Raw genomic sequence first — 23,462 nt, 5'->3', positions numbered from 1 at the left:
ATAAATCTGGAAAGATTCGACAGTTGTCAGATGAGTGGAAAGAAATAAAGGGATATGCAATTAAATGCAGATTAGATGTTATTCCTACAGAAGTAGAAGATTGGGATTCTGCAATTTGTAAAAGATTCGAAAGTTTAGTAAGAGTTGATGCGCCTGTGGAAGCCATTGTAATAGCAAATAGTGTTTCAAAACAAGTAGACTTGTTGGTAAAAGCGAAATGTTCAGTGAAATGTTAGTCGAAGATCATTATTTTGAAAATAGTGATACAGAAGAAGAATTAATAGATGAAATAATGGACCTTAAATTGGATCCCTATCCTGTTTTTGTATCTCACATTAACTCTCCAAATGAGTTTTGGGTTCAAGAACAAAAAACTATTGGTAATTTAGATATTATGAACGATAGATTTCTTTTTGCACATTTGTTTCCCAAAGTACATGAAATTAAAGAAAATTTATTGTGTGTTGCTAAATATCCTGAGGATGAATGTTGATATAGGGTGCATGTTGTATCACACAGTGATAGTGTTATACAAGTTATACATATAGATTATGGAAATTCAACTACCGCAACCGAAATACGTGCTCTACCGTTAGGGCTTGTAGATGAACCTCCTCTAGCAAGAAAATGTCGTTTAATTATGCCAGAAGGGATTACGGAATGGTCAGAAAAAGCTTGTGAGGAATTTGTAAGATTAGCAGATGAAGGAGCAGTTCTATTTTTGTTAGACGTAATTGATGAAGGTAAAACATTATTGGTAAAATTAACAATAGAAAGTAAAAATGTAACAGATATACTTCTGTGAATCATAGAGAAACGATCATAGAGAAACGATTATCTCCCTTGGGTGAAGAAAATTCACCAAATGTATTTGTTAGTTGCATCAATTCACTTAATGAATTCTGGATTCAAGCAGAAAGCAACACTACAGACTTAAATATAATGTTAGAGAGATTACAAGCAGCACCTAGTTTCCTTCCATTAAGTATATTTGACATTGGTACTATTTGTGCTGCAAAGTATTTAGAAAATGGTCAATGGCGCAGGCCAAAAATTCTTTGACATTCTGAAGAAGGTACTTAAGTTCTGTGTAAAGATTATGGCAACATAACGATTACAAACGAAACACGAACTTTACCCTTTATAAATGTCCCTCCTTTATCGAAATGTTGTGCTATGAAAAAACCAAACAGTATAAATTCTTGGCCTTTAGATGCTTGCAAAATATTTGAAGAACTTGCTGCAGGTGGAAAAACAATGTTTCAGTTTGAGATTCTTGATGATATCAGTAATCTTCTTTCTGTAAAATTAAGTTTTAATGGGAAAAATGTTGCTGATATTTTAGTACCATTATATTTCTAGAAATTCAAATATATTTCTAATATATCCATATGAATACATATTAATCTGATATTAATTTTACAGTTTTTATGAATATAAACATAATATTTGTAAACAATATAAACATTTAATCGATTATATAATGTAATTAATATAATAAAGTAACATATGAAATGACTCGTAATATTTGTTTACAAAGCAATAAAAGAATAAAATATTTTTTAAAAATAGCAATATTTATAATGAGGAAAATTAAATATATAATGGGATATATCTATATTCAAATTAAAAATAAAAACGAGCAAAAAAAATTGCGCGTGACAAGTATCGCCGCCAAGCGGACATCGAAGGAAATATTCCTTGTCTATATTACTGTCGTACAGTTCCATCGGGCATTCGGTGACTTGAAGTCATCCGGTAAATTATGATCCTTTTATGATGTGCCTTTGTATTTCGTAAACACGGTGAGGTGTGTTAATGTTCTGTTGCGCGTGTTTAAACAGACTGTGATACGAAAGTGTGTCCGATGTTAAAACATGTACCGTTTATTATATACATATTACAATTAAAGATAACACACGATATCTAGCCGAAAGTATGCTCGATGCACTGCGATGCAATCACATCTACGTTAAGTGCGCTTATACTTTTTCTCATAATAACAACAAAACGTTAATCGCGTCAGTTCCAGCTACACGTGTTCATCGAACATGTCTATGAAGGTGAGCTTTTTTCTGTTAAAATTCAATTATATTTCACTCATTACCCAATGTATGCATTTTACTATATCTATATGTTTTGAATGAAACATTGCATGCCACGTTTTCGAATGCAATTCGAAATAAACAGAAATTACTATTTTAATGTAATTTCGAAGATACTGTATGATACAGCTATTAAATCGCACGTATACAATTTTTTTATACTCGAAGAAGCAACTTTGGATAATCGAGCAAAAAGTTTAGGCTTGAAATATTGTTTCTAGAATTTTAAATTGAAATCATCGTTTCAGAGAAAGATAATATGTACATTCTCCGAGGAAAACGTAATTAATTTTTTATGCTCACCATTTACATATTCATGAAAATTATCACGTACCATTAAAATATATATGTTTCATAAAAAAAAGTTTAATAAAAAATGACTTTGCTCGTGATCCTTTACGTGGCATGTATGCGCTTAAGAACATAAAACTAGATGAGATCAGATGAAATTTATGGCGGACTGATGTCACTTCTTAGCTGTGCAATAAGTTGCTAACACCTTGTCCTGTTTATTCTACGAACGAGTAAACACTGATTATGGGTTTTATAATATTTGAATATAACATGCGTATGAATAAATAATTTGAAATAGTCACGATCATAGATTGTAGCGATCGATTAAGACCACGGGAAATCTTTTTATGCATTGATTGTCGCGCTTAACACTGGATGACCTAGAAACATAAGTTAGTGATGCTAAACAACGTAACATTGCAATTTGATAAACTTACATGATTTATCCATTGCATAAAGAAATTATTTACGTAGAACTTGTTTTGTACAACTGCCTTTTAAATGAAATATAATACGCGCTCTTTTTCAGAATGTTTTTAGTACCTCTTGAGAGCAGAATTTGTTTGCTCGATATTTGCTTGCCAACTCTGTCTGTCGATTTACATTTTAATTATGATCACGTTTCGTGATTTCATGGCGCACATGACGGATAAGCATTCTGTTTCGATTAATTCCGTTAATAGGTGCTCTCGCTGAGACCAACATTCGAAAGGTGTGTATGTATGCGTTCTAAAAATATTAAAAAGTTTCACGTGAAAACCAGAGAGAGAAATTGTGAAACACAGAGCATAGCTTGGTAAGATGCGATTTCAGTTACAGTCGAACAAGTTTAGTTCATCTAGCGTCCCTAATTATGATTGCTTAATCGATACGTGGTTGACAGGAGACCATAAAATATTCTTTTGGTAGAAGTAGTCGTGGAGACGAAACGAAATAGAATTAGGAACAATATCAGAAAAAGTGACCGGTGTTGTATAGAATAAAATTTGCTCCAATTTTAAAACGATCTTTATTTCTTTCTCTGTTTATAGAAAGAATCACCTTGGGACGTAGAATTACATTTGGCAGCGGCACGTGGCGATGCGAAGCGTCTTCGAGTTCTCCTCGATTCTGGTCGCGTCCATGTCGATTGCAAAGATAAGGTAAATCAAGACCATCTTACGCAACTGAAGTAATATTATTAAGAAAATTTTACAGATCGCAGGTAATAATTATCAGCAAGTCAGAATATCTTTGCATAACATTAACGAGCTTGGTAATAACACAAATTAAGTCTTAACAGCAAATCCTACAAATTCTAAGTTATCTGTATTATCCTATTTCATGAAGGATTATAAAATTGTAAAAGAAGAAAACTATAATCCATTAATTTGTAATTTGTCAATTTGCTAATATTATTATATAATGAGTTTATTGTGCAAGAGAGGAAAGCTATATTCGTTCTCATTGACGCATCTACGAAATCATCGACATCGAACCAATAGACACCATAGGAAATCAGTTACCGGGAGACGATCTGTCGTTTCATTATGCAAATAACGACGTATCGTTGAAAGAGCGAATTCAAATAACGTTATTCCTAGTTTGAAAAGTGGCTTATTGGATTACGCACGGATATTCGTTCCACTTTGGCAGACGATCAAATTTAACCCGCTATATTCGGGGGAATTTGGAATTTGATCAAGAGAAGTAACAGTTTTAACGTTAACCTTCTTTTAAATGTCATGGCGTCGTTTCCGTTTGCCCACCACCATTTAAAGGATATCTTAAGTCATTTTTCTTTACTAATTTGCAGACGATCGGTTAAATTAATCGCGTCATTAAGGATCGGCCTTCTCGATTGGTCGTTACATCAATTGAGGAACCTTACTAACAATCGCCGCGTTATTGCACTAAATTAGTGATGCAGCGACGACGCGTGATTCGACACACCGGAAATATATAAAAGAAGTGCAGAAAGTAGAGACAGTTTGAAACAAGCGTAAGATACTGAAGGAGTTACACGACAGATTTACGACGCTTAATTGCCTGTTTAATGATACTGGTTTGTAAGAGTAATCACGATACTTGCTCCGTTCAAATCAATTAGAAAGCAATGCAGGGGAGTCCTCATTATGGAGATCATATCGAGGTGCACGCGACTGCGCACAGATGAATTTATAGCCACTTGAATTAAGTTTATTCAAGTTTTGTGATATAAATTTGATTAAAATTGAAAGGAGAGAAAACATTAAATATTTCAGTATTGGTTTCTTAGGATTAAATTGTGGATCTTTATGCAAATTCATATTCTTACAGATAGGTACACGTAAAGAATTTCAACTCGAATGAAAGAATGTTTTATTTTCTAAATGTATGTACTTTACGATTTGTCATAAATGCACAGACATCCGCAATCTAATTACGATTGTTACTGACAGATCATTAACCAGGTAATTTGTTTTCAGGATGGAACGACTCCTTTAATATTGGCCGCCGCCGGAGGCCACATCGAAGCGGTCACCGAATTGCTGCAACAAGGGGCGGATCCTAATGCCAGACGGCTGGTAAGTCCTGAGTACACGTAGCCGGCCCATGAATGAACTAAGAATGAATGAAACCCGCTGAACGTGTACGTCCTGGCAACCCCGTTACCCACTGAATGGAAATACTCTTTGCGACCACAGAAAGTTATAGTTTCAGTTGATCTCTTCGACCCTTTTGTGATCTAGTAGCCGAGTGAATCTTTTTCCTAAACTTTTAGATCTCTTAATAAATTAGGAGAAATTATTACAAGTCGTTTCGTTAAAGTATTCTGGGGAGAATTTTAATAATTGGAAATTAGAAAAAGACAATTATTGTCTTCGCGCTCTATAAATATTAGGGTACTGCATAAATTCTGTCTGCCTCGACAAATGGCGTATAATAGATAAATCATATAAATGTAAATCAGAAGATTTTGATAAAAGCGGTATCCACATAGGTGGATGTTGTAAATTAAATTTATCTCTGATTCTGGCAGATAGAACTTACGAAGCAATCTAATAGAACAATATTTACGATGTATACCATGATATTGGGGCTTGAGCAAAATATGAGCGCAAAGTGCAAACACGATTACTCCTGAAAAACCAATTTCACGGCATCTCACCGTCGTGAAAATTTGAAATCTAAAATTTACAATATGTATTCCGCAATTTAATTTCATTCCCATCGAAGTAACTAGCTTTGATACTGTTTCTATTTTTATCTTAATTCCTATCATACGATGATACCGTGCTCTACTCGTATCCGATAATAAAACAAATTTTTACAAATCACGTTACATTCTCGATAATTATAATCTTGGTTTAGAAGGAGAAACAAGTGTGTAACCTTCCTACAGTCTCTACTTTTTCGAAAATAGAAACGAAAGAAGACGCGATCTTCTCTGGTCTACTCACACAGAGCTTGGAAAGTCTGTGCGACATAAAAAGCTCGTCGCTTGTAACTTGTAACACGAGGCACCAGGAAGCGGTCGAGTGGCCTTTTTTAAGTGGCTCGCGACGATTTATCGCTGAGCCCACGTATACTCTCGGTGCAATCGAGGATCACGGTATTGTATGCAAATCCAATGGAACACAGGGCACTGTCGCGATTTTCGGCCACGGAGTGTCCGCTTAACATTCAATTAGAAGAAATACTTAAACGCGTGATTCATTAACTAAATCATCGATAATTTAGGCAAGCTACCTGTCGTCATTGCGATTATTAGGTTATTTATTATCTTCTTTCTTTGGTAATGTATAAACGAATCTGGTTGTAGAAACGGCTTCGTTTAAAAGAAATTATTAAAAAATATGTACCTACATAATCGTAACAATGGCTACAGATGAACACGATTAAAAAGATGAAACCTAAGCAGTGACTTATTTCATCCGTTAACATGTATTTTTTATGTGCATTTTTGCATCTCAATATTTTCCATAAATGCATAAACACCCGCAGTGTAACGATGACTCTCAAAACTTTCTTTCTCCTTGATGATTCTCGTACGAATCTCTCGACTCTTCCACGTGCATTCTCCGAATCTTTCCTCGCTCCCTACCGATACTCTGATATAAACGTTTATTCGATTCCCGAAATTATTTATCATCCGTACGAATTCTCACATTTCTTACAATTCAAATAATATCCGTCTGTCCTTCCTTTCTTTAGGTGTAAAAACATCGACGTGTAAATACGTGACTCGAGATGTAGCCTCGAAAAAAGGAAAAAGAGGTCGAAAAAGCCTTTTTTGGTATTCGAGACCAAGCGACGATGTTGTATAGGATGAATTACGCAAACGCGCGTTATGTGAGCTAAACGCGTGTTGACCCGTTACACAAACGATGTCACGTAGTTTCACTTCCAGAATTTATTTTTATTGACACCTACTCTAGTAGCTCTCTTTGCTTAGTCAGTAGCCTAAAACTAGACTCGGTTGCCATTGATATCGATTTCCAACGGGTTATCGGTGATCTAGATGAATTCTTGATCGGTTCTAATTATCGAGAGAGAGAGGAGAGTCAACCGAGGAAAAGTAGATGCTTGAATATAAATGCGCGAGAGGCGCAATTAATCGCGAGTCGTTCTGGTTATTTCTGCGAGTCAGCGATCTTAAGTCGCTCGATTATTTGGCCGATAGGCGAGTTTCTAATTCATATTAGAGATTGGAAAAGCCTTCTCCCGAATCGAACAAACAGCGTGACTATTTCGTTTTCCATATTAGAAAATAGGGTTATCTCTGATTTTTTAATTAAGCATTGTGATTCGTGACGAGCACGTTCCTCTTAACCATGCTGACGTGTTTCAAAGCATATAACAAACGTGTGGTGACATATAGATGACTACTAAACTAAAATCTAACTTGATCAAGATTGATTTCTCTTTATTATTAATTTTCAATTTCGATTATAGAAATTTTGTAGTTAAAGGACGAACGGTTTAAAGATTATTTGTTTAATCGAAGGAGATATGCAATAACGCAAAAAATCAGCAAAAGTGAACGTTGAAAACTATGTACAACAAAGGAAACCGATAGCATCGAAAGCTCAAACGCGAATTCATTAACGTCGGTCAATTAACCATAGCTCGTTCTGTAGTTTCTAAAAAGCGCGACCTGAATATAACGGACGATTTTTTCCCTCGTAAATAGCTTTGCTGCTGGCGCATAAGATACCTATATAAAATACGTCTATGTATACTTATACCGTGTATAAGCACATTCAAGGTTGCTGAAGCGAAGCATGATAGGTTGCATCGCGGGTATACGCCAATTCGCGTGTTTCTAATACATTTTAGCAGCGACGTCTGCCGTAATGTGCGACCAGCCGCGTAGAACGATTCACGTGCAGCGCGTCTAAACGCGGCTTCTGCACAAATTACCGGTATCAGCTTGAAAATCGTGCGTGGGCGTTCGTGACACACTGATCCCTTAAGTTTGGCCTCGTTCAAGAAACAGACTTTCGACCGGTTCAAACAAATCTTTTTCGTGGCTAGCAGCAAATATCTTGTTACTCGAGTATCGAGTTTCGTGCATTCTACGTTGCATCCTCTATCAATGTTTTCGTTTTCAAATGCTGGTCAAGCTGGCTTCGCTAACTCGATCCAGTAGCAGAAATATTTCTTTCTTAATTTAAGGTTATGTCCCACCCGTGAAGAGATTTCCGTAGTTAGATTCCCTTCTACGAAATATTATTTTTTGGCTTAATTTATGAAGGCTTAAACTTAAGAGTGCATTCCGAAACTAAAGATCTGATATCTAACACGGTTGACTTATCGTAATCTTATCTTATTCATATATATTGGCCCAAATACCTATTATCTGAGTCACGAGTTCCTGAAACTATTACTCTCAATTTTTATCGCTTATGAAAACGAAAGATTACTAGGAAGATGAAAGAGATTGAAAGTTTTCAATTCTCAAAAATTTGTTTTTTCAGGAAGCGTTTATTTTCACACGGAAAAGATCATCGGTACATACGTTATCGATACAACAATACGTTCGTCGTTTCTTCGAGATTCCCGAACAACCGATCTGACGGAAATTTTTCAAACTTCGGCGCTTCATAAGAATTTCAAATAAGCTATCAAGTTCGTAGCACGCGAAAGCGTGTTGTATCGCATAAATACGGCAAGCGCGATAAAGTAGTGTGCGTTGGAAAGCAAATTGCGCGCAGGAAGTAATAAGTCCATTATAAATCGGCGATGCCCATCATCCGTCCGAGCATCCTCTCCGTTTTGAGCGGCACGCATTCATTGATACGATCATCATCTACCGGAGACCAGGGTGCAATACGCGCCGCAGGTACCATGCACCATTTGCCACTAATTACCGCGTTCGCCCGCGGTAGATTCAACAAATTAATTAAACTACAGGGCAAAGGAGGTTTAAACTGGTATCAAAAATAACTTTGACCTTTTATCTCGTCCTACTTTACGCCTGTTACTTGCACCGCAGGATTTCTACATCTGTATTTGTACTTGCAGATTCTTGTTTTACGAAATCAGCGTCAGATAGCTGTTTGATAAGCGTATTTCTCGGGAATCGTTGATAGCGCCGAATTACCTTCAAGTTTGACCCTTGCTAAAGATTAATTTCTACCAAATAAACCTGGAGTTCTTGATTTTGAAAATTATTTGAACATTTATCATCAGCAGAATTCTCTTACACGATGGGTTGTCGATATTTGCGAATTTACAAGTAACAACATTTATACAATTTTCATGTACGATTTCGCTTCTGTTATTACCGAGTATCGGTGTTGATAACTCGTAAAATTTCACTAACAATATTAATTCAATCGTGCACGAGAGGTCAGATTAGTACGACTGTAGTATTTAATCGCAAGTCGTTAAGAACTGGAATAGTATATCATTCCCAAGATCCTCGACTATGACGTACGTACGCGTGATCGAATGCAGGTTGAGTGGAGTAAAAAATATTCAACCACGACGGCGACTGTTACCGTGACTAGAGACAGGTTGATCGTCGTTATAGAATTTCTGCGGTTTGTAATGGATAGGTATTATGTCTCTTGGATTGATATGCTCGAGGAAACATTGGAACTTCGTAAAACGCGTGCAAGTGTGCACCTAGAACACTGTGGTAATTTCTCTACATAGAACCATAAACGAAATACATGTATGTACATGCAACGAAAAAGGGGAACGTAGCCTAATTCGGACGACAAATCGATCGAGATACCTAGTTTTTTCGGCAGCGATTATCGATACTTTAAGGCAATGAAACAACGTCAGTGAAAGTGCATATACATATAGCTGACATTTGAACAGGTTCGGTTTGCATCGGTCTGAACACATGCTGTTCCTTTCGTGGATATTCGAAACGCACACCAGTACTTTCTCTCCTTTACCAATGGATAGATATTCGATTCGAAATCGCTCTCTTTTTATTCGGTTATTCGGATCCGGCATTTATCCTCTAATTGTTCTCTTTGTAAATCATCAGCGGATATTGGAATTTTACGTTACAATGATAGAAATATTCTATTACGATCAGAATAGAGTTCAATCGATAGTACATTAATTGTTCTGAAGGCATTAAATAAACAGTCAGGTATCAATTCTTCATAAACGCAGGAAGGACATATCTGGCGTATTATAATAGGTACTGTGTCGCGGCAAAGGCGACAGGATGTCGCTCTCGCTGTCAATTATCCGCAGGTATCGCCATCACAGAAGGAGCTGACGATAGTAATAATAAATTCGGTCTGAATATATACAGGTAGAAAGGTGCGTCTCATCGGGGATAATAAAATGAAAAATTCATGGGTTATTCATGCGGAACTTGAGAAGAATGTGACATCGAACGCCGAATGTGCTACTAATTATTCAGTTATATGTATATATATGTCTGACATTCAAAATAAATGACCGAAATTTTGCAATATTTTTTCAGGTAAAATTGGATTTTTAAACACTTTTGGAATACATTGATATTCTGAAATTTACGTAGTTATTATTATTGCCACTTTCGAAAGTGTAGAAGCGTTTCATTGTTTCTTCGACAATCTCTATTTTCAGCTTTCTCTTCGTACTCCGATAATCGATATCGATATACTTTTTTGGGAATCGTTGGTCTCTTTTCTTTTTGTCAATACCCCCGAGCATTCTACAGACAGTAAAAATAGTATATTCAGTCAAGTTTTATAGACAAAGCTACGATTTTACTTTTATGAATCCTACAGTCGATTCTTATAGATATTTTTAATTACAGCGAAACAAACTTTAGTATTATAACGTTGATGATATTGTAACACTTTGTACCCAAGTTATTTCTATATTTTATTCTACTCTAACGTATTCTACTGTGTTTACAGAAGTAGCAAAACAGTAATCCTAGATAGATCGTATGTCTTCTTTCCGTGCCATAAAATTCGGGAAGCTTTCTGGCACTTTATACAATTGCCTCGACGTCCTACTCAAATCTTTTACACTGTATTACTCTTTATTTTTAGACGGGTACCACGGCGTTGTTCTTCGCCGCTCAAGGTGGCTACATGGACATCGCCAGCCTTTTGTTGGAGCACGGTTCCATTGTCGACTCTTGCAGCATAGTAAGTTGTACCGTAGTGAAGAGTATCGTGTAGCCAGGTGAAATGGAAACGTTCGACAATTTCTGGTTGCGATTGCAGGACGGCGGTACCCCACTTTTTGTCGCGTGCCAGTGCGGTCACCTAGATGTTGTTGAGGGACTGATTGAAAGAGGCGCCAATCCGAACGCTTACATGAAGGTGAGCTGGTTTGGTTGGACTTTTACGATAAAGAATGTCGTTTATCAAATGTAGAAGAATTATTCCTAACGTATAGTTAGCGACTATCGAATTAAAAAAAGAAAAAAAGTAACAATTTGCTTAATATTTGTAGGATGGGGCCACGGCATTATTCATTGCCGCTCAAAATGGCCACTTACGTATCCTAGAGGTTCTTCTGGAGCATGGGGCAAAAACGGACGCGGCAAGAACCGATGGTGCCACGCCTTTATGGATAGGAGCGCAAATGGGACACGATCACGTTGTGAGGAGGCTTTTGAAAGCTGGTGCGAAGGTCGATGCCACCAGACACGTAAGTCGAGAATAATCGGACAAAGAGAGGAAGCTGGAATCGACTTTTCAAAAGAATGGTTGATATGGAGTGTTTTCTTTTGTAGGATGGCGCGACTCCGCTATTCAAGGCGGCTCACAAGGGCCATACCGCTGTTGTAGGCGAGCTACTCAAGTACCGTCCATCTCTTGGTATTCTTCCAGTAAGTACAAGTGTCTTAAACTGAAACTCAAAATTCTCGACAAATCTATAAAAATCACAGCCAATATATAATATTTAACAAAAATGACAAAAATAACTTATACATAATTATGAAAGATATATCTATGTTAGATACTGCAGGGTATAATAATTCTAATGATAATGCGTTCTGTTTGCTATAGTTCATTTAAAATTACAAAAGATAATTACTGTTTCAGAATGGTGAAAGTGCACTGCATGCAGCAGCATTAACAGGACAAATGACTGTTACAAGACAGCTGGTAGGTGCAGGAGCGGATCCTTTACTCGTGAACCAAGAAGGTATCACGCCGCTTCAATTAGCTATTAGGCATTCACAGACACAGGTGGCCAACTATCTAAAGGATAAAGTTAGAACGCGAACGGGAACGTCTTAGCAAAATACGCGTTTATCACCTACGTGCTAAAATAGAAATTAAGGTGAAAGAACGAAGAGGGAAGGATATACAGACCAGTGAAAGAGATCAGTATTTCTAAAGAAAATGTAATATATATACATATAATGTATATATATACTTTAGACATAATTTGTATACAAGATGATCAAGTGATTACATCTTTATCGTATTTCGCGTAGCGTTAAATAAGATTCAAAAATAAGAGAGATGTTGATTTATGCTACAATCATAAGACTGTGGTTTAAAACTCCATCATTTTCTTAAAATTGTTTGTTCAGTGTGTATATATATTTGGATAAATATAAAACACATCCTGTAGTATTTAAAAATAGGTGAAATATATTTTAATGTATTCTCTTGTTGTAAATATTTTACAACGTTGAAAATTCTAAAAAACACTCATCGATGTAGACGGCATACATCCCACAGAGTTAGTTTTGCGCTAAAACTATATATCTTGTTAATACTGAACTTGTGGTTACATAAACGTAATATATATATATATATGTACCTTTAAATAATACAATCATTTTGTTCTAATTGAGGGTTCTATAAGACTGATTGATTTGCCTTGAAAAAGAGAGTAAAATTTGATGATTCTTTAGTACTATGTCTATTTCTTCTTGTTGATTTATTTATATATTATATTAGTGTTAACGCGGTATGCACAGAAAAAGGGAGAGAAAATATATTTCATGTTCTTAAACTATTCTCTATGGTGATATTAAGATATTTTATTTAGATGTATTATGTTATTTAGATATAATGAAATATATTTATAATTGCTTGTTTGATGTTACTTTATAATATAATAAATACATTTACTGTTTTCCCAAAGTGTTATGTTTATTTATAGCTGTTTATTGAACGAAAAGCAGAAAATGTTTAGTCCGTAAATTTAAAATAATACAGAAAATATTTTCGTTAACCACTATCCTTCTTTTATAATTACATGCTGATAAAATTACACATAAATATTAAACTTTTCTTTTTCTTCATTTAGTATCACAGAAATTCAACTTTACATTCTAACTGTATCTTTTATCAAATTGCAATTAAACATAAATCATTTTTTCGAAATATATTTTTAAGTAATAACTTTTAATAGTGTGTGATTATATTGATAGTTGACAAGTGACAATTTCTCCTTGATATAAATACAACTATTGTTTATGCAAAGAAGGAAGCATTGTAGCTTTAAAAAAGGACTATTGCTATTATTATAACATACAAAAAAGTGTATAAAAGAACAAGTCAAAGGTTTATAATTCATGTCAATGCTGTCCTTGTAGTCCAGATGCTAAGTGCCTATTTCCTATTTCATTTCAGATGCAAAGCATCTTCTAAGTAATGCAGTGTAACTGTGAAGCGAGTCGAGACGTACAGAAAATAAAACCACTTACAAATATATTTAACTGATTTTCGTAAATTACACACAATCAATTATAAATAGTAATGTCAACGGCACGATGGATTTTATCAATTATCTCTACTGCACTGATAAGATAGATAAAAAACATATTTTATGTGTTTAATTTATGAAATTATCAGTTATACGCTGATTCTCAAACAATATCTATCATGGTCCGCGATCGAATGCCGGAGTTACGTGCCGTTAGTGTTTTACCATTCTATAAATTCAAATTTGAACTTCATCACTTACATTATGACATTACAATTTGAATACAATTACGCGTAAAGTATTATATTAATAACAAATAATATAAGTAATAAAATCTATTATAATAATATTTGTCATCGGCTTTCTAAATATTGTCTCTCACTGTAAAAAATTGATATATAATATACTGTTTCTTACCACTTCTCTTTAGTATCAAAATAGTAGTACTATGTTTGGTAAAGGATTTTTACAAGATGTACGCATACAAATGTCCCAAAATAAAAAATTGAAGGAAGTATTAGATCAAGTACGTATATGTAAATATATATGAATATTTAAGTTATCATTTAAATATCACAGATTTTTATATTAGTAGTAGATATACAAATAATATTAATATAGGTTGAGGAAGTTCGAGACTTAATTCAACTTATTGCTGCCAATACCGCTATTGTAAAGGATTTACATAATAATGTTTTATCATACACTAATAAAGGTAAGAACAAAGTACCAAATATTGTACTTAAATACTAATTAACAATTTGTATATTTCAGATATGCAAAAAGAATTGGAAAGTCGAATGTATACTATTTCACAAACGTCATTTCGTATTCAACGAAAATTAAGAGGTAGGTTTAATTTTTCCTACGTTTTTACACAATGCATCATAAATAAAAATAAAGAAACAGAAATAACTTGTCTTACTTATCTTAATCAGACTCACTATCATCTTGAACCTGGGAAATATTTCTTTCTCTTATTTCGTGATCAAATAGTTCACTTTCATTTTGAAAGAAACTAGAAAGTCTTCTAACTTTTGAGGCACGACCTACAGTGCCATTAGATTCAGAACTAAAACATGTAGGTGTACTTGTACTAGGACCAGGTTGTGAAGGTGAACATAAAATTGAGTTTGAGTATGTTGGAGAATTCAAACTATCTAAAGCCCTGATTGGTGAATTAGAGTTTAACAATTGCGGAACCGAAAGACGCTCTAATACAATTTTAGGGTGTAAATTACACATCGTTAGATCTAACTTTTTATTGGACGCACTGTGATTATTAATTTCTGATGCAAAATTTTCTTCTTCAGTAAAATTCTCATCATCAACTGTAATGTCTTCCATCTGTCTAAAATATATTAACATTAATAATCAGTAATATAAAATTAATAAGTCAGTAAGTAATATATAAGATTAAATAAATTTGAACATACTTTTTAAACTGCTCCACTTCTTTTTCCAATTCAGGATATTCGGTTACTATGTTTAATAGTTGGTCCTTGTTATATTCAGAATATGTTTTAACTAGAATCTTTTTTACAACATTTTCTAATGGTGATTTTAGAGCAGATAATTTTATTCTAAGTTTTATTAATCTAGGTAATAGAACATCTAAACCATACTTCTTAATTCCTTCAATAATAATGCTAATAGCATTAGAAGTTGGAACATTTGTTTGAGCTCTACATTCTTCATCCTCTTGTTGGTCATCATCACCTTGTCTGTTAAAAGATGATGGTCGTAGACGCTCGTGACTTATTATATACAATGCATCCTTTAATACACCTGATCCTTCTTCTTTTTTAATGTCGATCAAATCAGCACAAGTTTCATCAAGTATTTGACTAGTTACTTTTACAAGCAATTTCATCTTTCCTGGAGGATCTAAATGATCCAGCATGAAATCATAAATTATTCTCCGTTTCTTTTCATTTCTTCCTCCAGGAAGTGTTAAAGCTTTCTTTTCTTTCTCACACATTTTATGGTGATAAATTTTATGTTGGGATTGATAATTATTATAATGATATATGCTCTGTAGAAATTGTTGTGATATTAGTGACTTATTCTTTGTTAAAAGTCGTTCTTCTATGAGAAAAATTGTTAATTCACGTATCATATTGTCCGAATCAGACAACATTGTTAATATATGAAAAAAGAAAGGACCCTTAACTTTTATGTAATCTTCCAGAAGAAGTTGAATAAATATCACCACAATAGCCTCTCGTACTTGTGGAGTTGAATTTTTCATACTTACACACATATCTGATAAATATGGTTCCACCAAAGCAGTGAACCTAACACAAATATCAGCTAAAGCTTTTGCAGCATTTTTTTTCACAGCAATTTGAACAATCGAATCTAGATTTGTTTCTTCTCTCATTAATTTACCAAGTATTTGGACTACTTCTTCAGCAATTTCACGATCTCTTATTGCTTGCTGTCCAAGAATAACAACTGCTAAAGCTTGCAGTTCTTCTATCGGTTTTATAACTTCTGGTAGTGTTTCCCATTCTAATAACATTCCTTGCAAAATCCGTAGTGTTAACGGTGAAATTTTGCAGCTGCATAAAATTGTTGCATGTCCTAATGTAAACATAGCATTTAAATAATTGGGTGGTGCCTCTACATCTTCATTTTCACCTTTAAAAATTTTTGCAATTTCTATCTCTGAAATCTTTACTAAATTTAGCATGTTTGATTCTAACAAATTATCATTTTTATCAGGATTTAAATAATGAATTATGTTGTGTATAATATCCAAACAAATGCTAATTAATCCAAAATTAATCTTGAATTGTTTCAGGCATTTATATAGATAAATATGAAGATCTTCTAGAATCTCATAATCTAAAGACATCCAAGAACATCTTAAAACTTGCAAAACTAAACTTGTGTAAAAATTATTTTCTAGAAAAATTTGCTGATAATTTGAAAAATATTTATCCATATTTGGTAACTTGGTATTTTCAGCCAATGCAACCAAAAAGACCCAAGCTTCTATGTTATTATTTGTTCCAATATGAGATTGTATATTTTTCATTATAGAATTAGTAATAACACCATTTTTAACCCATAAGCTACAGGCTTTTGATAAATGTCTTCTCATTTTCATATTTGCTACAGCATTTAAAATTTTCCATGGCAAATTATCTGCAATAGTATCAGTAGTTGTAGAAATACTTTGTATTCTATTTAATAATAACTCTTCTAAACAACTTAGCACCTTTTCTTGTACTTTAATTTCAATGTCAAATATTTGTGGTATAACAGTTTGTACCCATTCATTTAGGAGTTGGGAATTATCTGGAAATTGTTCTAAAAGTTGAGATAGAACTTGTACAGCAAAACGTCGCACGATTAATACTGGATCTCTACATCTGAGGCTAATTATAGGTACAATTTCATGTATCAGAAATGGAACCATTACAATCAAATTTTTTAAGATTTGCAATGTGCTTCGTCTTACCATTGCTCTTTCATCCTCTACTCTATCTGCCAGCATAGTTATTAATGCATTTGATCCTGGTAAAAAATCAGTATCCTCAGATAGAGAATTCTTTATGTCATGAAATGTAAGAAATTGTTTATTTACATCTGACTTTTTAAATATAGTTAAAAATATTTCTTTGTCCGTTTCATTGCTTGATTCTGTAAATTCAGCAATTATAGCCATGGCTTTTCCTCTTACCATACTTGAACAATCCATACATCTAGTCAATACAATTGCAAAGAATACTCTTTTTACCTTAGCTTTTAAGCAATCAGTTATATTGCAATTCACCAAAAAGGACTCAAGTAATAATTTTCCAATTATTTCTTGTGCAAATAATCTAAAAGGTATCTTTGAATGATGTGACAATAGTATTAAATCCTTAAAGGCTTCTAGTGCAATATTCTGGTTACATATTCCAAACAGTTTTAGCAACACATTAGCTTGTTTTTGTCTAGCTTCAAGTCGATCTGGACAGAACAACATTATATGTTGTATCAATGTTAAAATTGCAGTTTTGGCTTCTTTCTCATATTCAACCAATAAATTTTTTACAAAATTTATAGTATGCTCACGAATATTTGTAATAATTTTTGTTTGTGCATCCATATGACTATATAACAAACATGGTAATAGGTACTTTGCTATGATGGTTATAGTTATTTTGACTGGTCCATGTTTATCATTACATAATTCTTTCAAAGCTGCATAAGCATTTTGTGGCAATGAAACATTCAAAGCACCTGCTTTTTTATTAAAACATTGACCAATTATGTAATTATCCTCTACCTTTGTAACTTCAATTAATCCAAGAATGGTAATATCTAGTAACTGTACATGATCATTAAAACGGAATGATTTTATCATTAAAATAAAGCTGCAAATTATAATATTTAAATTTTGTATGAGAATTTCTTTTTCACTTTGTGAAAGAATAATGGTTTCATTCATTGATTGTTCAGTGATATTTAGATCATCTAAACTTATTGTTTTATTATGTTTCTTAAGAGGAGGCAATAAATGTTCAGAGCCTATTTTTATTGTCTCTATGGCTCGTTGATATAAAGTAGGATGAAATACATTGAATGCACAGCTACCAGGAATGGCCAAAAGTATAAAATATAAATTAGTCGCATATAAACATGATTGTCTTGTTTCTTCATTGGCTGTTTTGCTTTGACCATTTTTTATTATATAACCCAATACAGCTAATAAAGCACGTATGTTTATACCCATAGAAATCAATGTATTCCAAGATATTTCAGAATCATAATTTTCAAAGTTATTCTGATCTTCACCTTTTTCTAGCCAAGTTTTTACAACAGTACAGGATTCGTTTAAAAGTAATCTCATGTCCTCACTCTCTAAAAACATTTGATACTCATCAGGTGGTTCATTATAAATCATAAATTCTCCATCCCACACAGATTGAATCCAGTCTTCGTTTAATTCACTAAATTTAAAATTATCGAATATTTTTAAAGGTTCCATAGTAACAATTGTATTCAGTTTAGATAATTTTAAACGGAACTACAATTATTATCACATTTCTCTATCTTATAAATGTAAACATAACCTTAACTTATCATTTGATAAAGAAAAGTTATGGCCTCAGGTTATCATTTTTTGAATACCTATCGATAACGATTTCATTATTTCATTATGGTATGAACCAACAGAAAACTTTATTGGTAGTTTATCACAAAACATTTCGTATAAGCTACAAAGAACTGTAAAATAAACTTGGGCGTCCATTCGAAAGCGGGAAACCGACTGACCAATTACATTCATTAGGAAGTGCAACGTAAAATAATGCGACATTGTAGCGATTTCACATACTGTAGATTATTGAACATTTTTTACATAATGTAAACAAAAATTGCATATTTTACCAAATAATTAGTATTTAATTAACTAACAGTATATAATAAATTAGTATAATTAGATTATATATCAAAATCAATCAAAAGATACTTTAACCATAAAAGACTATAATTTACGCGCATAAAAATATGTATGTCACATGGTTTTACAAAAATTGAATTATAAAAAATTATGATAAATTTTATGATAAAAAAATTAACGAATTATCTAACTTTATATTAGGTTTCAGTTTTTGTCTTTGTAAATCGTTAAATATCTTTTACTTATTTTTATAGAAATGGGAAAAGAAATCACTCGTCTTGATGATTTAACTTTAACCAGCGCGAGGGAAGGTCCTATACATCTACGAATTAAAGTAATACAACATACAACGATGATAAAGCTATTCTCTGAAATTATGGAAGATTATAACATATCTATGATAAGATATCACGAAAAATGTCGTTTACTTTTACATCAACAAAAAATGTTAAGTATGTTTTCTATGGAAATTGTATATTATTTTCATTTAAATACTATTGCGCATTATTCTTACTCATCTTTTAGTCCGAAAACATATTACGAGCGAAGAATTGGAAAAATTACTCGATGCTCAAGGAAACAACTTATTTGTTGATAATGTAAAAATCAGATTTATTCTTTTACATTACCAAATTTTGTAAAATTTAAATGAGTATATATGAATTATTTTATAAATAGATTTTAGAAGATAGTAGAATTGCAAGGCAACAATTATCTGATATTCAAAGTAGGCATAATGATATAGTCAAAATAGAAAAATCTATTGGAGAAGTTAGAGATATGTTTACGGAAATGGCATTTCTTATTGAAAGACAAGTAAGTATGAATAGGCTATATAACTAAATATAAATGTTAAATATACACATATAAAAATTTATATTTTTTGTCTTAATAGGGAGAACAAATAAATAGTGTAGAATATTTTGCTGGAAGGGCAGCAGATGATGTTGACACTGGTCGTATTGACCTTAAAAAAGCAGAGGAAAGAAGTCAGAGACATAGAAAGGTATTTGCATTAAAAATAATAATTGTGTATGTAGTAAGACAACAGTATCATTTAATAAAAAAATATTTCTTTTAGAGAAAAATTAAACTTGCTATCATAATTAGCACAATAATTATCATTTTGTTGATGATCATCATTTTCTTGTAAGACGAAAAAGATATAAAATTTTGTAAATAAAAATGAGATTTGTTGAAATGAAGTGAAATTGAAGATATTTATTATGAAAGTAATAAAAATCAGTATATCTAGATAAATAAAAACAGCTTTTACATGTCATTAATCTGTTTCACAGCTATATCAAGTTATAACATTCATAAAATTGTTTATTTAAAAAGTATTAAAAGCAGTAATGTATATACCTATATATTATTTATATACATAATTTTTAAAATAATTAACAAGACCTTTTGCACTAGGCCTCACTTTATAGTCTGCAGTAGTGCATGCAAAAAATACTTCAAGTACTCTCTCATATTCTTTTCCTAGATTAATAGCAGGTAATGCAGGACGAGTACCTGTGACCATCAAGGTATTATAATTTGGTATATAACCTGTCAAAAATTACTCCACATTTTACTAAAAAATATTGTGAAAGTACTTACCATAGTTTTTATTGCATGTTTCATTAAGAAAACTATTATCATCATCTATATTTATATCATGTTCATTTGTTTTTGTATTGCTATTCATATGCATTTCTAACATTGAGTCATCTAAGCAGGATTCATCCATTTCTGAGGATTCTACATGAGGTGATGATAAGGCTATCATCTCCCAAACTACAAGACCACATGCCCAAATATCTGCTTTATTTGTAACAGGACCATCCTCTAAAGAGTCAAATTTATGATCATTCATATTACCCTTTTTATGTTATGTTAATTTTTATGAATGTTAAAAATTAACTAACCAAATATTATTTCAGGTGCACTCCAACAATCTGTTCCCACATATGTAAAGTTTTCATTTGAAGTACACATTTCTAAACTATTTGTAAGTGGCAAAGACACGCCAAAATCACATAGCTTAACAGTTTTATAATCTGCAGAAACTAACACATTATAACTTTTTATATCACCATGTAAAATATGGGCAGTGTGATGCAAATATTCTAATCCTTTTACAATTTCATATGTTATTTTTAAAATGTCTTTAGCAGGAAATGGATCATCGCCACTTTCGAGTCTTTCTTCTATCTTATCACCTAAAAAAATTATATTAATACAGAAACTATATTTTCAAGTTTTCAAACATATCTTCATGTTTTAGATATTTTTTTATACCTAAAGAAGCGTCTAATTTTTCCATTGCCAAGCATGGCTCGCCATTTGAAAGTTCCGTAAAAGCTCGAAAACCAACAATGTTTGGATGATTTAATTTACGAAGTACTTCTGCTTCGAATCGAATGCGTTCATTATACTTTTTATTTTCCTTAATTTTGCAGTTACGTTTTTTTATCGCCCATGGAGATCGGATAAAACCAACTTTTGGAGATCGTTCCAGGCTAAATACGTTAACACCTATTAATATGTTTACATGTTAAAAAATATTAATATTAATAGTAACAAATTTAAATGTTCATATCTTTTTACCGCATCCATAACCTATTTGCTCTAAAAACGGTGAAGCTGGTATTTTAATAGGCGTTTGCAATTCTGGATTATTTTGTACCCTACTTTTATACCTCTTCGTTGTCGGTGTCTTAAATTCAGTCATTGTACTACTGTTTCTTAAAAAATTTACACAAATTTAATCAAGTATGTTCTTCCGTTAGTCACTTGGATTTGAAATTTTCTCGATATTGAGGCGCTCAAGTAATACCAACCTTATGGACTATGATAGAAAGAAAGTTAATAATATCAGCTCTGACAATATCAAGATCTTTTCTGTATTTCTTGAATTACTTTTTTATATCTACCAATTATGCAAAAAATAATAATTTTAAAAATCATTTATAACATTTTACACTTGTGTGTTAAATTACTATTATTGTTTACCATGAAAAAGCGCACCTAAAAATAACAAAGTAATTTAAATAGGTATACAAAGAAGATAACAAAAGAATTTAGTAATTGTACACATTTAAAGTTTTACATGTTTATTTTTAATCCGGAATATTTTCAGTTTTCTAAGTTCAAAATATCCTTATTTGTCCCGAAATTTTAAACATTGCTTTTGACTTGATCTTAATTTACGTTCTTAGATTTCCAGATTCTAAGTATATGTATAAAAAATATAAAAGTTCCTAATGACTTTTAGTCATTATTAAGCTAGGAGATATATAATTTCAAACGATATGTTTAATACCCTTATTGCTTTCCGAGTACGATCAATTTGTAATCGGTGTAACACTATCCTGCAACCTACCAAGTTTACTCTACGGCTTTGCATTTTCGTTAGTCGCTTGAATAGACACTCTATCGGGTGTAAAGGATTCCTCTAATGATGCTTTCTGCTTGAAATAACTGTTTGTTTTTTCAGAAACGCTTTCGGGTATAGATAAAACTTGAAGCTCACATTACAATGATGATATTCGCTTAATATCGTTCTTTCAAGAAATTTTTATTGTACTGAAAATTTCTCTTTTTTTTATAATGTTTTTTCACTTATTTTTATGTTTTTTAGAACATGATATTCTTGCACTTTCAAAGCTCGTCGCTCAATTAAATCCTGTTCTCCTGCATTTAACGATGCTTCCTGTGTTACCTCTTTCGTCTCAGACTGGCGAATATGTTATTTCATATGCAAAAAACGAATAGTTGATGATTTGTATTGGTACCTGGTAACAAGGTATTGGCTGATACCTTGTTAAGTACTCTGAAGGATATTGCTTGTGATTTTAGAAATTGTTTCGAACTTCGATGCTCCTCCTATTGTAAAGAAACGTTCTCTCTGCGTAGCAACTTTTGTTTTGAACTAGGACAGTATTCACAATTAGCAAACATCCGCCGTCGTACATAAATTCTATTGGTTTCGAAATTAGCGAGCAATATCTAATTAAATGCTCGCTTCTGCAAAACAATATCAACACTTGAATGCTTTTGTAAAGGAGTTGAAAATCATCCAGGCATTCGTTGGAAAGGTGACTGGGGCAAAAATTATCTGACGTCAAAGTCTTCGACGTGATGGTTCAGAAGCTGATGAATAATATCACCCTAAACAGAGATAATCGATTAATTTTGAACGCGTTTCGTAGCTAAGAATAAGTTCGCGTGACGTAGAGCTTTATTTGTTACGAGAAAAGGTGTTGCGTACCGTATTCAAACTCATGATTTTCATTTCGTTTAAAAAATAAAAGAATCAACCAGAGATGAGCGATTCTGCTTTGAACTTATATATAGGCTTGTTTAGAATTTGATATTTGTTAGTATACATGCAGCATATCTATTGTAGTTAAATGTTCGTTTCCAGAAAATATCAGAGAAAAAGTAAAGATATTTACGACAATACAAAGTTCTCTTTTAAAACGTATTAAGCGTTATGATCATCATCTTCCTGTTGGAATATTCCTTTTGGTTCTCATTGATAAAGTGCATATTGAAAGCAGAGAATT

The 23,462-nt window shown here is 32.7% G+C and overlaps 4 protein-coding genes across 11 annotated transcripts; 2 read left to right on the top strand and 2 right to left on the bottom strand.

Annotated features, from left to right (window-relative positions):
• The first annotated feature begins 29 nt into the window (after positions 1-29).
• On the top strand, positions 30-12,934 carry LOC126864532 (ankyrin repeat domain-containing protein 29). Of its 3 annotated transcripts, XM_050615987.1 has the most exons (10): positions 1,573-2,063; positions 2,929-3,111; positions 3,431-3,541; positions 3,597-4,443; positions 4,847-4,945; positions 10,880-10,978; positions 11,057-11,155; positions 11,289-11,486; positions 11,572-11,667; positions 11,885-12,934. In XM_050615987.1, the coding sequence occupies exons 4-10, from the start codon at positions 4,435-4,437 to the stop codon at positions 12,080-12,082; spliced, it is 798 nt and encodes a 265-aa protein (XP_050471944.1). In that variant the 5' UTR covers positions 1,573-2,063; positions 2,929-3,111; positions 3,431-3,541; positions 3,597-4,434; the 3' UTR covers positions 12,083-12,934. The 3 variants fall into 3 exon arrangements, with proteins under 3 accessions (XP_050471941.1, XP_050471944.1, XP_050471943.1); XM_050615984.1 differs by lacking the exons at positions 2,929-3,111; positions 3,597-4,443 and adding an exon at positions 30-380 and having other exon boundaries at positions 2,027-2,063; XM_050615986.1 differs by lacking the exons at positions 1,573-2,063; positions 2,929-3,111; positions 3,431-3,541; positions 3,597-4,443 and adding an exon at positions 4,475-4,752.
• On the bottom strand, positions 12,420-19,012 carry LOC126864514 (condensin-2 complex subunit D3-like). Of its 2 annotated transcripts, none has more exons than XM_050615932.1 (2): positions 14,942-18,984; positions 12,420-14,856 (listed from the first exon to the last, which is right to left on the bottom strand). In XM_050615932.1, exons 1-2 carry the CDS (start codon positions 18,487-18,489, stop codon positions 14,436-14,438), a joined length of 3,969 nt encoding a protein of 1,322 aa, XP_050471889.1. In that variant the 5' UTR covers positions 18,490-18,984; the 3' UTR covers positions 12,420-14,435. The 2 variants fall into 2 exon arrangements, with proteins under 2 accessions (XP_050471889.1, XP_050471890.1); XM_050615933.1 differs by having other exon boundaries at positions 14,753-14,852; positions 14,942-19,012.
• LOC126864533 (syntaxin-like) lies at positions 13,085-20,108 on the top strand. The gene is made up of 9 exons (XM_050615988.1): positions 13,085-13,717; positions 13,936-14,031; positions 14,127-14,220; positions 14,280-14,354; positions 19,158-19,355; positions 19,429-19,502; positions 19,582-19,719; positions 19,799-19,909; positions 19,985-20,108. The coding sequence occupies exons 1-9, from the start codon at positions 13,685-13,687 to the stop codon at positions 20,054-20,056; spliced, it is 891 nt and encodes a 296-aa protein (XP_050471945.1). The 5' UTR covers positions 13,085-13,684; the 3' UTR covers positions 20,057-20,108.
• On the bottom strand, positions 20,105-23,450 carry LOC126864528 (lymphokine-activated killer T-cell-originated protein kinase). Of its 5 annotated transcripts, none has more exons than XM_050615975.1 (6): positions 21,735-23,450; positions 21,502-21,638; positions 21,193-21,429; positions 20,820-21,113; positions 20,512-20,739; positions 20,105-20,424 (listed from the first exon to the last, which is right to left on the bottom strand). In XM_050615975.1, the coding sequence occupies exons 2-6, from the start codon at positions 21,623-21,625 to the stop codon at positions 20,276-20,278; spliced, it is 1,032 nt and encodes a 343-aa protein (XP_050471932.1). In that variant the 5' UTR covers positions 21,626-21,638; positions 21,735-23,450; the 3' UTR covers positions 20,105-20,275. The 5 variants fall into 5 exon arrangements, with proteins under 5 accessions (XP_050471932.1, XP_050471929.1, XP_050471930.1 ...); XM_050615972.1 differs by having other exon boundaries at positions 21,502-21,921; positions 22,004-23,450; XM_050615973.1 differs by having other exon boundaries at positions 21,502-21,921; positions 22,277-23,450.
• Positions 23,451-23,462: the final 12 nt, after the last annotated feature.

Source organism: Bombus huntii, chromosome 4 (assembly GCF_024542735.1).
Source record: "Bombus huntii isolate Logan2020A chromosome 4, iyBomHunt1.1, whole genome shotgun sequence".
NCBI classification, from domain to species: domain Eukaryota; kingdom Metazoa; phylum Arthropoda; class Insecta; order Hymenoptera; family Apidae; genus Bombus; species Bombus huntii.
Note: the sequence above shows the minus strand (reverse complement) of the source record. Positions and strands in the feature narration are given on the sequence as shown.